The 14195-nt window shown below is 44.9% G+C and overlaps 1 protein-coding gene across 5 annotated transcripts in view; it reads left to right on the plus strand.

The window, feature by feature from the left end:
* Positions 1-14195, plus strand: part of EEF2K (eukaryotic elongation factor 2 kinase) — a 46460-nt gene that overhangs the window by 20932 nt on the left and 11333 nt on the right. For all 5 annotated transcript variants that reach the window (XM_081889163.1, XM_081889159.1, XM_081889161.1 and 2 more), the window contains 10 exons: positions 2690-2750; positions 4268-4305; positions 4623-4794; positions 5971-6120; positions 7530-7662; positions 8044-8171; positions 9063-9264; positions 10346-10404; positions 12974-13051; positions 13844-13906. In XM_081889163.1, coding sequence (XP_081745289.1) covers positions 2690-2750; positions 4268-4305; positions 4623-4794; positions 5971-6120; positions 7530-7662; positions 8044-8171; positions 9063-9264; positions 10346-10404; positions 12974-13051; positions 13844-13906 — 1084 coding nt within the window. The remainder of the gene's footprint in view (positions 1-2689; positions 2751-4267; positions 4306-4622; positions 4795-5970; positions 6121-7529; positions 7663-8043; positions 8172-9062; positions 9265-10345; positions 10405-12973; positions 13052-13843; positions 13907-14195) is intronic.

The raw sequence follows: 14195 nt of genomic DNA on the forward strand, positions 1-14195 counted from the left end.
GGGACATGGTTCCGATGCCGGGCGGCGGGGGGAGGCTTTCCCGCCCCGCCGCCCGGCATCGGGACATGGTTCCGATGCCGGGCGGCGGGGGGAGGCTTCAAAAGCCGTCCGGGGGCTTTTAAATCGCCCCGGACAGTCCCGGGGCGATTTAAAAGCCCCCAGTTAGGCAGGCAGGGGGGGCAAAGACTTTTGCCCCCCGCCCGCCTTGGGAAGAGGTCCTGGACCTCTTCCCAAGGCGGGCGGGGGGGCAAAAGTCTTTGCCCCCCCTGCCTGCCTTCAAAAGCCGTCCGGGATAGCGGGAAGCGCTTCCCTGCTATCCCGGACCGCTTTTAAAATGCTGGCGGTGGGGAGCAAAGCCTTTCGCCCCCGCCGGCCTTCCTGGACCTCTTCTGAAGTCCGGAGGGGGGAAAAAGGCTTTGCTCCCCACCGCCAGCATTTAAAAAAAGGTCCCCGAGATTTCCCTATGGGCTTTCGTCTTGCGATGCAAGCCCATAGGGAAAATCGTCTAGCGAAGCGTCGCAAAACCCGAAAAACCCTTTCGTCTTGCGGGTTTTTCGTCTTGCGAGGCATTCGTCTTGCGGGGCACCACTGTATATATTTATTAGCTGATTTACTTGTAAAAATCAGTCAAAGTGATTTACAAACACAACAGGAATACTAAAACCAATTATGATAAACAGAATCAACAAAAATCTAACAAACACGTCTATTTGTTTTATCCTGTTCCAACCAAATAGGCCACAAATGCTGCAAACAAGGGGGTGGAAACCTGGGTAAAACTCCCCCCCCCCCCCGTTCCTAAAACTAGCTAAAGAAGGTTCCAGGCAAGCTTGGGGGGGGGTTGGCATTCCACAAGCAGGGAGCCACCACCAAAAAGCCCCTTCTTGTGTTGCCATAAATCTCCTTTGAAGGGGGAACATGGAGAAGGGCCTCAAATGATGATCACAAATATTTCTCTGTCACTTTTAAAAAACTAATGTTTTTCATTTTTAATGTGTTATGTGTGTGTTTAAATTGCTTGATGTTGTTTCTGTGAGGCTCCTTAAAAGGGCTTGTTTTAGCGTAAGTGTATCGTAATAAACAAACAAACGGCGAACGATTCGTTATTACTTCTACTTTGACCCCTACCTCCAGAAGGTTATCTTCCAAAGTATATATGTATATATTAATATGTAAACACACACAACTCCCTTGGGTGGGGTACACACACAGATAATATCCCAATAGGCCAAATGACTTGGTAGAAAGTGAAATAGCAGTTTTGCTAGGCAGCCTGCCAAGGAAAAATTGCTGCTGCTGCTGCCCTTAAAACAGTGGCGTGTGGCTGTACCTAAGGGCATGTCTGAATTATTTGCCCCTTGTATACTTGATTCCATTTTCATTTGTCCCTCTTTGTTTCTGTACTGCTCTCTGCTTATTCACACTAGCAGGCCAGCAGACAGCACACTCAGGGAATTGCTAGAACTCCAGCCTCTAGGCTAACCCACAACTGACTCATGTCTTTAGCATTTTTCTCTCTCTCCCAGACCTTCCAGCCAGCTTTGTTTGGGAGACGTGAGACAAGAGCAGGGACATTTCTCTTCCACTATCTGTGGGTTTCCCAAGAAGTGTCTGGTTGGACACTGTAGAAAGGAGGATACCGGATTCTGTCAGCCATCAATCTGACCCATGAGGGCTCTTCTTGTGTTCTTAATTTTTTTTTACTACTGTAATTCGCTCTACGTGGGGCTGCCCTTGAAACTGTCCCACAAACTCCAGCAGGTGCAGAATGCTGCAGCGAGGCTCCTCACGGGGTCTCTGCCATGGGAGCATATTCACCCAGTGCTTTACCAGTTGCACTGGCTCCCGGTGGAGTATAGGGTCAGGTACAAGGTGATGGTCTTGACCTTTAAAGCCCTTTGTGGCTTAGGGCCCTCATACCTACAGGACCGCCTCTCCTAGCATGTCCCGCAGAGGACCTTAAGTTCCATGAATAACCATAGTTTAGAGGTCCTGGGTCCTAAGGAAGTCAGACTATCCTCCACCACGGCCAGGGCCTTTTCAGTGATGGCTCCAACCTGGTGGAACGCTCTGTCCCATGAGACTAGGGCCCTTCAGGATTTAACCTCCTTCTGTTGGGCCTGTAAGACAGAGCTATTCCGCCTGGCCTTTAATTTGAATTCAGCCTGATCTTTTATTTCCCTTCTCTTCCCTCCCCCTCCTCTTTTATGAAGATCACTCACTCTGAGACCCCACAGCTAATTCTCCCCTGACCTCCTGGCTGGCCAAAGTAGGACCAATTCAGCCAGCTAGCCCTGGGGATTATCTAATTGATTTTTTATTTTTGAATTTTATTGTTATTCATGTTTTTATACCCTATTTTATGCTGCTTTTATAATTAAGTGTTTCAAAGTGTTTTAAATTTGTTGTTAGCCACCCTGAGCCCAGTTTTTGAACTGGGAAGGGTGGGGTATAAATAAAATAATAATCATAATCATTATTATTATTATTATTATTATTATTAATTTCCCACAATGCCCCTGATGTAGCATCATACTGGGGGCACTGTGGGAAATTGAAAAGTGAAAAGCAGACTCTCCATTTAAAGCCTGTTAGTGTGGTTAAAACAAATGTGTGGTTAAAACAAATAATAATTTTTCTTCCTTGGTGATTTTTAACTACCAGACCCATGTTGTTTCTTACTTGGCAGATACAATGCTGTTACTGGAGAGTGGGTCGAGGATGAGGTTCTGATCAAAATGGCATCACAGGTGAGAACTTTGCAAATTCTTGGCTTCTGGTCCCACTTGCCTTAATGGAGGCAGCCCCACGACGGCGGGGGATTGTCGGCGAGTTTATTTATTTATGGCATTTTAAAAGTCCTGCTCTTCTTCAAGGATACATAGTAGCCCCCCTGCTTTATCCTCAAAACAGCCCTGCAAGGTTAGATTAGGTGAAGAGTTAATGATTGGCCCAAGGTTACCTGGTGAGCATTATGGCTGAGTGAAGACACACGCCTGAGTCTCCTTTTCTAGCCATTTAACCTCCACAGTGTTGTGTAATGGTTAGAGTGTTGGACTAGGATCAGAGAGACTCAGGTTTGAATTCCCTCTTGGCCATATGGAGCTTGGGCCAGTCACTATCTCTTAGCCTAAGCTACCTCACAGGGTTGTGAGGATAACATGGAAAGGAAGAGAAATGTGTATACCGCTTTGAGCGCCTTGGAGGAAAAGTGTGGAATAAATCCAATAAATAAATAAATGGGAGTTTGTACTGAGCCTGTTGTTGCTTCAGACTGCTCTATTCTGAAAATACTTTTCCACAGAAAACATTTATATTCAACAGGGAGTTTGCCCCTTTTTGGCCGGGGAGGGCAGTAGTCTCCTGTCTCTCACCTGCTGAGTCTATTTCCAAGTCTCAGTACTTGGCCTGCAAATTCCCTCTGGACCTTTATTGCTTGGAGTGAATCTGCACATTACCTGTTTTGACTGGACTGGGATGCTTAACCCTTCTCACACCGGCTAATTTTCTCAAGCAAATAAATTCCTTCCCATGAATTTTCCTTTCAGATCACCTTCCCATCTCAGAGCCAAGTTAAGGGTGAAAGTGAATTAATAGCATCTGGGAATTAATAGCATCTTGAAGGGGATTCTTGCTGGGAAGAATTGGATGGGGTGACCCTCACTGCTTCCTTCCCACCAATTCTAGCCTGCAGCTCAACCTCCAAAGCAATTATAAACCTTCTGCTTGTGAGCTACAATAAAAAATAAGTGTACCCCTTCTAGGGCTTAACTCACACTTAAGATAAAAGGCGCTGTCTACATATTACAGAATGCTGTGAAAAGAGGCCATTAACACCCACTTTAGCTTTTTCTTGCCCTCCCAGTAAATTTAAAATACAGTAAAGTAACTTATTTCAGGGTTTTTTTTGGGGGGGGGGGTTTGCTTGATGAGCCTGTTTTCACATCATTTGATTTTTATATTGCTCTTTCATTACGGGCTGGGCTGTTCTTTACTGTTGCAAATAGCTGCTCTGAATAATATGAGTGCATTAGAAGGGCAGGAATCAGGATATCAATATTTGAATACACATGTAAGGAAAACATGGACTTGGAGAGTGTATTTCCAGTGCGGATGCTTTAGCCGTTGTGACAGTTCTCTGCATTCTCAAAAGGATGCCTGCAGCTCATAGGATTTTCTTTCAGTTACTGGGAGTACAGGCAGAATTTTTCAAATACAAATAACCTTTGGATGAGTAACGATTGATCATATTTATACTGATTTTCAGCCTTTTGGCCGTGGAGCAATGCGGGAATGCTTCAGAACGTAAGTGTATCTCTGCTTATAAATATTCTTGGGCCGTGTTTTGTAGGATGGGATATTGAGCCTAAAAGCCATGAAAAGAAAACAATCAGGGCCAGAGAGAGAGAGAGAGAGAGAGAGAGAGATGTGGGGCCACATTTGGCCCTAGATCTGAGATTTCCCATTCTTGCCCTACAGGCTATGGGGTGAGAACCCAACAAATATAAGAGTGTCACCTTATTGCAGAAATTATCCTGGCTCTCATGCTATCATGTTTTCAAAGAGCATTAAGTTCAATTTCCCCCCTATTCCTTGTTCTCTCTTGGTCTTTGGTCTTGCAGGAAAAAGTTATCTAATTTTTTACACACTCATAACTGGAAAGGTGCCTTCAACTATGTTGCCAAGAGATACATAGAAACCGTGAACAGGGATGTCTACTTTGAGGACGTGCGACTCCAAATGGAGGCCAAGCTGTGGGGAGAAGAGTATAACCGTCACAAGCCCCCTAAGCAGGTATCTTGTTCTAAGACAGTGAGCAAAACACCACCCCCACAACGCAGGGGAGGCAAACAGTTCATTGAGTTTCTGAATTAATGCCGGTTCATTACGACGAATAAATCCATGAACATTTCACTGGCAGCTTAATGTAAGTTGAATTCTGTGGCGATCACACACAGGGCCCCTGGACGTTTGATGGTCTATTGACCAAGCGATTGCTTTTTCCGCTGCCACCACCCTGTAATCTCATGGGGACACACGGAGTCCAGTCAGTTGTTAACATAAACAAATAATCAAGTTTATTTTTAGATGCAGGAACAAGCTTATGGTATCAGTTTGTTTTTATTGACAGTTTCTTCATCTTAGTTCCTAACGACTCCAAACTGATTATTCCATCTATCTGACTCCACCTAACAATTCCTCTCACTTTCTCACAATACAACTCTACCAACCCGCTTCCTATTCCTCCCTCTTCCTTCTTCAACACCCAAACATTAACTCTCAACTCAACTAACCCAACTGACTTTCAAAACCTCCCACTCTAACTTTTATCCCCCCCTTGCATTCTCACTGGCCAATCACATCACACCTATTTTAACCCTTTCCTTATGACCCATCCGAGGAGGCAAATGCCACAAATTCCAAAAAAAGCATTCAGTGGAACTTGCTGTGATTTGTCTTCCACAATGGAGTGTGCAACATGGGCAACGTTCCTGATGGACTGGGCACAAGGAGTAATTTATAACTGGCTGCAATTTCCTCTTGTTCTTTAAATAGAAACTTGAATTGTTTTCAAGTGAAGGCACTTAGCTGTTTGTCAAACCCTTCTGCCCAAATGCCATAAAAGAGCGCCAGCAATTATACTCTGATTTCAGGAAACGGATTCTCAGCATTTACCTGCATACGTTTATCCTGGGAACTATAAGTCCCGTCAGGGGAAAAGGCAGGGTATAAATAAATACCGGTATATTACAATAATAATAGCAAGTTTGCCCCTCACAGAACTACAGTTCCCAACACCCACAACAAACTTCAGTTCCTACAATTCTTTGGGGGGAGTGTGCTTTGAATATACTTTGGAAATATGGTGTTTATGCTGCAGCCCGTGTTCCTTCATAGCCTCCTTTTTTGGCCAGAGTTTACCATTTTACGTGAACTGTTCCTGCAAAACTTCCTTGCTTCCTTCCTCAGGTGGACATAGTCCAGACCTGTATCATTGAAATGAAGAACAGACCTGGCAAGCCTCTGTTCCACCTGGAACATTACATAGAGGGCAAATACATCAAGTACAACTCAAACTCAGGATTTGTGCGAGACGACAACATCCGCCTCACCCCGCAGGTGAGACTTTCTTGGTAACTGGATTAGTTTTAGTGGGCTAGCTGTGGGCCTTTTCAGCCTGAGCTGGCTGTCAACAGAGGCAGCCCAGAAGCAGATGCCCGGCCCCAAGTGTCCAGGCAGTGGGTCAAGATTCGAGGCAGTGATTGGAAAAGTCCAGCAGCAGCTTATGCCCTGTCCTCAAAAAAGAAGACCAATGTCGCTCTGAGATAAGGGCTTTACAGGGACCAAAGGACAGGGATTGGCCCCACTGAGGTCACCTCACTGAGTGACCCGGCAAGCTGTTCCTGCAGTGTAGGTGGCGCTCACACTTTTATGGCTATCCCTGCTTTGAACTGGAGACTATCTACATGAACACTCCCTGATGCTTGATATGCCTGTTACATGGGGCTCTGTGACATTGCTGCCCTTGTAATGCTTTTTTGCTGAGTTATTCCAGCTTGCCAATCTAATGGGATTGCTTTTATGGCTCGAGCTTTCAAGGGTCCGTTACTTTTTAGTTAGGAAAATGGGAATACTTTGATATCTGCTTAATGAAGGCAGGAGCTCCAAGTCTGCCTTCTGCCTTATGTTGTCTTGGAGCTGGTCCCGATGCTATACTCGTACCTTGGTAGCTTCTGAAAAGTTGGGAACTGTGTGGCCAAGCCTTTGTGTGGGAAGTAATTAGTGTGCAGAAGTTCCTAATCTAAGAGATGAGCCTGTTTTTCCATTGTGCTGTGGCCTCTAATTTTTGGGTGGTTGAGCCTCTGTAGGTTGCTGGCTTGTGTGTACAGCTTCCCAGGTGGAAGTTCCATATTTATGTGGAGCTAGAGCTGTAGCTCAGTGGTGGAGCACCTGCTCTGCATAGTTCAGTCCCCAGCATCTCTTGAGCCCACTGGCAGAGACGCTTATCTGAATTCCTGCAGAGCCACTCTATTCAGCATAGATTAGGTGTTCCCAAACTGAGGTCCACAGACAAGCTTCATTCAGGTGGTTCATGGCGTGTCCGTGAATTTGTGGCTGAAGACGGGAGACAGCGCATCCATCCCTTGAAATATTCCTATTCGCTTCCAATTGCATTTTTATTGCTCCTTCTGTTTCCTGTATTGTATCTTACTGTATTTCAGTTTGCGTTCTGCAGAATCCAAATTGAAACACAGTAAAATGCAATGCATGAGAAATAAACGAAGCAATGAAAATGCAATTACAAATCACATGGCATCTAGCACAGAGCATTGCAATTGCTGCAGGCAGGCAGAAAATCAGTAAGTGGTCCGTCAAGAACCTCTGCAATTCTCAAGTGGTTGGGGTGTGTGTGTGGAAGTGAGAACTTTGAGAACGGCTGGGGTAGACAATGCTGAACTAAATGGACCAGTTGGTCTGACTAGATATAAGGCAGCTTCCTATGTTGCTAAGCTTACAATTTCCTGCAGGCTTTTAGCCATTTCACGTTTGAACGCTCGGGACACCAGCTGATTGTCGTTGACATCCAAGGAGTCGGAGATCTTTACACAGACCCTCAGATCCACACAGAGAGTGGCACAGACTTTGGCGATGGCAACCTAGGTAAAACCTGGCCTGTCGTTTTTGTAGCCCTGGTAGTTTGTTAGTGAAGCGACTCATAGAATCATGGAATTGTAGATTTGGAAGGGACCCCAAGGGTCATCTAGTCCAACCCCGAAATGCTGATGGGCTTTGGGGCCGATGCTGAGGCAAACTGCCCCTTACGTTGCAGCCATTGGTCAAGGAGCCCTAATAATGTGGCTCCTAGTGGCTTCTTTCCCTTGAAATAAAATTCCATAACCCTGTTTAAACATGCCATTATTCATGTGCAACATTTTGAAGTCCCAAGGTGTTTTGACAACAGTGAGAGATGCCTGTTTCTGCACAATTTCAGGGGGAGATTTAGAGCTTTGCATGCTGAAATTCTTCTTTTGATACCCTCAGGTGTGCGAGGGATGGCCTTGTTCTTTCATTCTCATTCCTGCAACAAGATTTGCAAAAGCATGGGACTGACACCTTTTGACCTCTCCACCAAAGAGAAAGATGCCTTATTTCGAAGTAATAAATTGCTTGTAAGTGCTCCCTCTTGTATCACTAAACTGTGACCCATTTTTGCTATCATATCCAGGTCTGCTTCTACATCTAGACAGCTAAGCAGCATCTAATCACTGCTGATCCATTTGAGCTGGAAATGGAGCGTATAAATTAAAATGATGCCTCTGGTCATTCAAGAAGCAGTTTTGTCCTCCCCACCCACCCCCTCTGCCATGGTCCTGGATATGCTGTTTGCATTGGAAGGAAAGCTTTCATTTCTACCAGTGGAGTCTTTCTTCCCAAAGCATATAGCATCCAATTGAGATTGGGACAATTCTACCCCTTTGTCCTTAAGGGGTAAAATTCCTCTTACTCCAGGCACAGAACTTGCTATTTTCTATTTCTTTAACCCATTCTCACAATTTCTAATTGCATAAATCAGGACACATCCACATCGTACGTGGCTTTCCCAAAATAATCCCCAAACACTGTGGTTTGTTAAAGGTGCTGGGAATCCTAGCTCCATGGGGAAGGAACTACATTTCCCAGGATTCTTTGGGGGGTGGGGGAAGCCATGTGTTTTAAGTATATTGTGTGGATGTGATGCATTGAGTCTAGTTTGGGCCCTGGGTCTGTTTCAGATGTTTTCCTTCATTGTCCCCAGTCTACATCTTCCCTTGAAATAGTTGGTGAAGGCAGGGCAGCTCTTTATGACTACGTAACAGCAGCATTTCCCTTTCTGACTGGGGCTGCTGGGAGTTGTAGTCCACAATACTCAGAGGGCACCAAGTTGGAAAAGGCTGCGTTGGGCCCGCCATGCCTAGAACGTGTCACTGGATCGTGGCTTATCTCTTCAAATGTTGTGAAGAGAAAACAGGAACCTGATATCTGAGGCACTTCCATGTGGAGTTTTGTTTTGTTTTGCCAAGGAAAACGCTCAGACCGTTCTGCGAGGCACAGAAGAAAAATGTGGCAGCAGCCGTGTCAGAACCATCTCTGGCAGCCGGCCTCCTCTGCTTTTCCGTTTGTCCGAAAACTCTGGAGATGAGAGCATGAGCGATGTGGCCTTCGACTCGTTGCCCTCTTCACCTTCTTCAGCGACACCCCACAGCCACAAAACTGAACATCTGCGTAAGTGGCGTCTAGGGTTGTCGGACGATTCTGGCTCACTCGGCATTTAGGGATGGGCCTACCCATTTTGGCCACCCCCAGACCATGCACAGATGGGAACAAATGCATGTGGATTTCCCTCCTATATTCTACGAACCGATATGCATGCGTTGCAAAAACACAACTGATATACTTACAAGCTGTGCCTCCTTTATTTTTAAAACATTTTACAGCTGCTTAGAGCAGTTGGTAGCTTCAGTGTATTCACATGGTAAAACGATCTTTTATAATGCTCCCAGGAAGCCAGTGTATGTCTTAAATAAAGGGAAGGTTCTATATTTCATAGAACTGTAGAGTTCAAAGGGACCACAAGGGCCGTTTAATCCAAACCTGCAATGCAGGACTCTCTCTTTTATTTAGACACCCCACTGCTGGTTTTCTCTCCCTTTTTAATTTGTATTATATTATGTATTTCCAACTGTTCTAATTGTATTTATGTAACTTTTTTGTTTCTACCTTGTGCAGATAGCATTGACATTTGTGTTGTAAACTTCAGTTTGCCCTTCTGCTTTTCCCTGAGAAAACCCACAATTTAGTGCTGAATAGGAATAAACGGCAAGCAGGTTTTCCACAGAAAATAGTTGGTTTTCTGAGGGTGAGCAGCAGGGCAAAGGCAGAACCGCCCAGCTCTGCGTTTTCTAGGCATGGGACAAAGAGGAGTGTGGTCTTTTGACAAATGGCAATATATAATTTTTTAAAATTTATTTCTGAAGTGCAGGGGAAGTGTATGGAAAAAAAGATGGCTGCCCTTTGTGTGCCTTTGGGGGCTGACATCTCTTCCCCCCCCCCCCCGTACCAGATCCCTGGTGGCCTTATTGGAACACTGAATGAAACAACACCACCACCAATGACTGCTCCTTTTGGCAGGGAGTTTAATTTGAGCCTAAACAGGCTTTGGGCATATCCCCTTTTCTATCGGTGATGCACAGCGCAGGTTGCCAATCGGTTGTACCTTGGACCTGTTTTAGGTCTAGTTGGTTCTGGCCCTGAGGTGTTTTGTGACTATTGCCATTGAGTTAATGCGTAACATTTTGCCCCCTAGACTGGCCGGTATTCAATGAAGTGGATAACTTGGTTCATGATGGCCTTGACAATCAGCGGGTAAGTGCCAAGGTAGATGTGATTGTGGCAGTTGTGTGTGTGTGTGTGTGTGTGTGTGTGTGTGTAACGTCACATAGACACCTTGGGGCCTCTATGAGACCAGGATGCTGGTCTAGATAGGCTTTTGATCTGACCTAGCCGGGCTGCTCTGATGTTCTTAAGAGCTGCCCCAGCCACACAGAAAGAGTGAGATAGGAATCTGATTTTAAAAGCAAAGAGGCGTGCACCTGAGGAGGGCAGTATCATCATCTCACCTTTCATTTTGTCCCCCCAGCCCCTCTGCCCAAGTGCTTTTCTTCCAACCAGAGCTACTCTTTCTGTGGCAGGGATTGCTATCCTTTTTTGGGCCCGTGGCCACACATGCAAACTGGATAAACTGTTGCGTGCATCGTTTGCATGCTTCCAACACGCACTCATGCCCTGCACACACATGCGCACACATGCAGACTCATCTCCCACCACCATTTATGCTTGGAAAAAGTGTTTTTGCTACTCTCCCCCAATCCTAATTTACTGCCGGAGGGTGGGTAGAAATATCTTCTGGTGAGGCAAGATACAGTCATACCTCGAGTTAAATGCACTTCGGGTTGAGCACGTTCGAGTTGTGCTCTGCGGCAACCCGGAAGTAACGGAGTGCGTTACTTCCGGGTTTCGCCGCATGCGCAGATGCTCAAAATGATGCATGCGCGGTAGCGGTGAAACACGACCTGTGCACACACCGTCGCGCCTTGCGTTCCGTTCAGGATGCGAACGGGGTTCAGAACGGATCCCGTTTGCATCCCAAGGTACCACTGTATAATCTTTATAATCCTGAATTCAGCAAGGTGGAGTGAGGTAGGTTCCTGCATGCCCTAGGGACAACCTCTGAGAACACATGTGAACTCACAAACCCCACAGTGGTGACCCCTTTTCAATGTGATTTCATCAGTTCTCATGTATTTAAACGTGGTTGTTGGTTGCCATGTCCAGTCTAAGCCCAACATTCCATGCAGAGGGACTGTATAAGCTTTATCTGTTTCAATTTAAATATGAGCTCGACACTGTACTCCATACAGTGTTTAGTCTTTTTAATGTATTTATTTATTTATTTATTTTAGTTTAGTTTCGTTTCGTTTCTGTGGCTGATTTCAGTTTTGTTTAGTTTAGTTTAGTTTTCTGTGGCTGATTTCAGTTTCTAAAAGTAATAAAACCAAAAAACAAATATAATGTAAGACCCTCACTCTTGTTCCATGCATTTTAAAATGCCACAAAACTCTCCTAGTCAGAAAGGAGAAGGATGTTGAAGAATTTCAGAAAAAGGAGCGGAAATGGCTCATGTTTGCATATTTAGCTCGTGTCCAGAAAGGAAATCAATCCGGTGAATACGATCGGTATTTGCTGCCGCCGTTGCTTTCAGTCAGCAAATGATATTAATTGATTATGCCTCTCTTGCATTGGGTTTCCTTTGCACTGAAATGAGCGGGGTGGTATAACATAATTACATAAATTATGAAAGTTATTTTGCCACAACAAAACAGTGAGGCTGACCTGTGGTGGAACGGAAACTGTTGCATGTAATGAATACAGTGTGGAATGGAAAATAATGCCATCTTGCCTACCTGCTCTAGAGCAGACGTCGTATCTCTGGTGGGCATTCATTTCAGTATAGACTTAGCAATCTATAGTATAGATCTTTATTACCTGCTGCTGCTTCTACACGCACACGCGCGCACACACACACACACACACACACACACTTTCCCAGTCATCTTGATTTTCCATCATTGTATCACAAGTTCCCTGAGCTAGTTAGGAATAGTCTTTTCATGTCTAGTTTGTTGTGTTGAGAAAACAAGATGCAAAGCTGCTATGTGACTGTCCTGGAAGGAAATACAGTGATACCTTGGGTTAAGTACTTAATTCGTTCCGGAGGTCCGTACTTAACCTGAATCTGTTCTTAACCTGAAGCACCAGTTTAGCTAATGGGGCCTTCTGCTGCTGCCGTGCCGCCGGAGCACAATTTCTGTTCTCATCCTGAAGCAAAGTTCTTAACCTGAAGCACTATTTCTGGGTTAGCGGAGTCTGTAACCTGAAGTGTATGTAACCTGAAGCGTATGTAACCTGAGGTACCACTGTAGCTGAATTTATAAAGCAGGGGTATTTGTACTGCTTTTGCACATTAAGAGTTCAGAGAAAGTACAGTGGTGCCTCGCAAGACGAAATTAATCCGTTCCGTGAGGCTCTTCGTATAGCGGTTTTTTTGTCTTGCGAAGCAAGCCCATTGACAGCTTAGCGGATTAGCGCTACAGCTGTCAAGCGGCTTCCAGCGATCAGCTGTTAAGCGGCTTATCAGCTGAACAGCTGATAAGCGGCTTAGCGGCTTAAGAAAAGGGCGAAAAAAGCGAAAAAAACCCGCGGGGGGGGGATGCAAGATTTTTTTTGTCTTGCGAAGCAACCCCATAGGGGAATTCGTTTTATGAAGCACCTCCAAAACGGAAAACCCTTTCGTCTAGCGGGTTTTTCGTCTTGCGAGGCGTTCGTCTTGCGGGGCACCACTGTACTGGCATTGTATCCTGTTTTTTCTCTGTAGGACTCTGAAAATGGAGGTGACAGTGGATACCCCAGCGAAAAGAGGAGTGAACAAGAAGACATGGATCACCGAGAAAAAGTAACGCCTTTCCCCTCCAGAGTGAATAAGCCTTCCCCTTGCCCCCTCATTTTTGTATTATATAACCCATATATAATTTGCTGCTTGTTTTTCATTCTATGAATTTGAATTGTGAGCAGAAGCTCACAGCAGGCAACTGGGAGGGTATCAAGCTGTAGTTTAAGGGCACCGTGACTTATAGGTCTGGAAAAGGTAAACTGAAGTTCCCAGGATTCTTTGTGGGAAGTCAAGTGTGTTTAAATGCATAGTGTGATTGCAGCCTACATGAAAGAAACGGCATGTTGTGGCAGGTGCCTGTCTCCTCTATCCACCTCTCTTTTTCCTGACCTTAACATCAGAGGAAAGAGGACAGGAGGAGTATAGCAAAAAGGGGACAGATTCACCTGCACTTCTCTGCTCACCTATGGGCAACTGTTAGTCACCCCAGGTGAGATAGGAAGGGACACACTTCATGTCTCTTCCGGCTATTGTTATAAGAACCAGTGCTTTCCCCCCTAGAAAAATAGGTCGGTACCATGAAGTTGTTACAGTAAGTTCCCCACTTTTTAACAACAGCAAAAAAGAGGCGCCAGTACATTTTGTACCCTTGAGTAACCCCTGAAGAAAAGCACTGATAAGAACTAACATCATTTTTACTCATTTTCTGTTTCACTATTTGAAATATTTAACTTTACTCATATTGAAATGAATGCATCACTCCAAAATCTTGGGAAAGGGGATTGATTTTGCAAAGGTTCTTAGCAAAATGTGAGTCATATTCTGTACCTTTCTTTTCTTTTAACATTAATGTAGGGGCATTCCAATTGCAACCGGAGACACGAACCTGACGAAGACAGTTTGGGCAGCTCTGCACGGGTAAGTAAAGCATAAAATGTCTTCAGGTAATAGCTGATTGCTGTGGTTTGGTCCTGAAATATCATATGCATATTAATGCACTTAGCTTTTCTCAGAGTAATATTTCACCCTGACTTTTTAATTCTTTTTCCTCCCTAATTAGAGAAATGCTGTTGTAAATAAATCCTCTGTGACCACTAAAACCAGTCTTCAGAGCAAACTGGTGATTCTGCATGAATATTTCAGTTACATGCTGTTATTTGCTTTAACTTTTTCCCCTCTGTTTGGTTTTGTTTTCATTCTGTTCTGC

The sequence above is a fragment of the Podarcis melisellensis genome (assembly GCF_964234715.1).
Source record: "Podarcis melisellensis genome assembly, chromosome: 14".
In the NCBI taxonomy this organism is placed as follows: Eukaryota; Metazoa; Chordata; class Lepidosauria; order Squamata; family Lacertidae; genus Podarcis; species Podarcis melisellensis.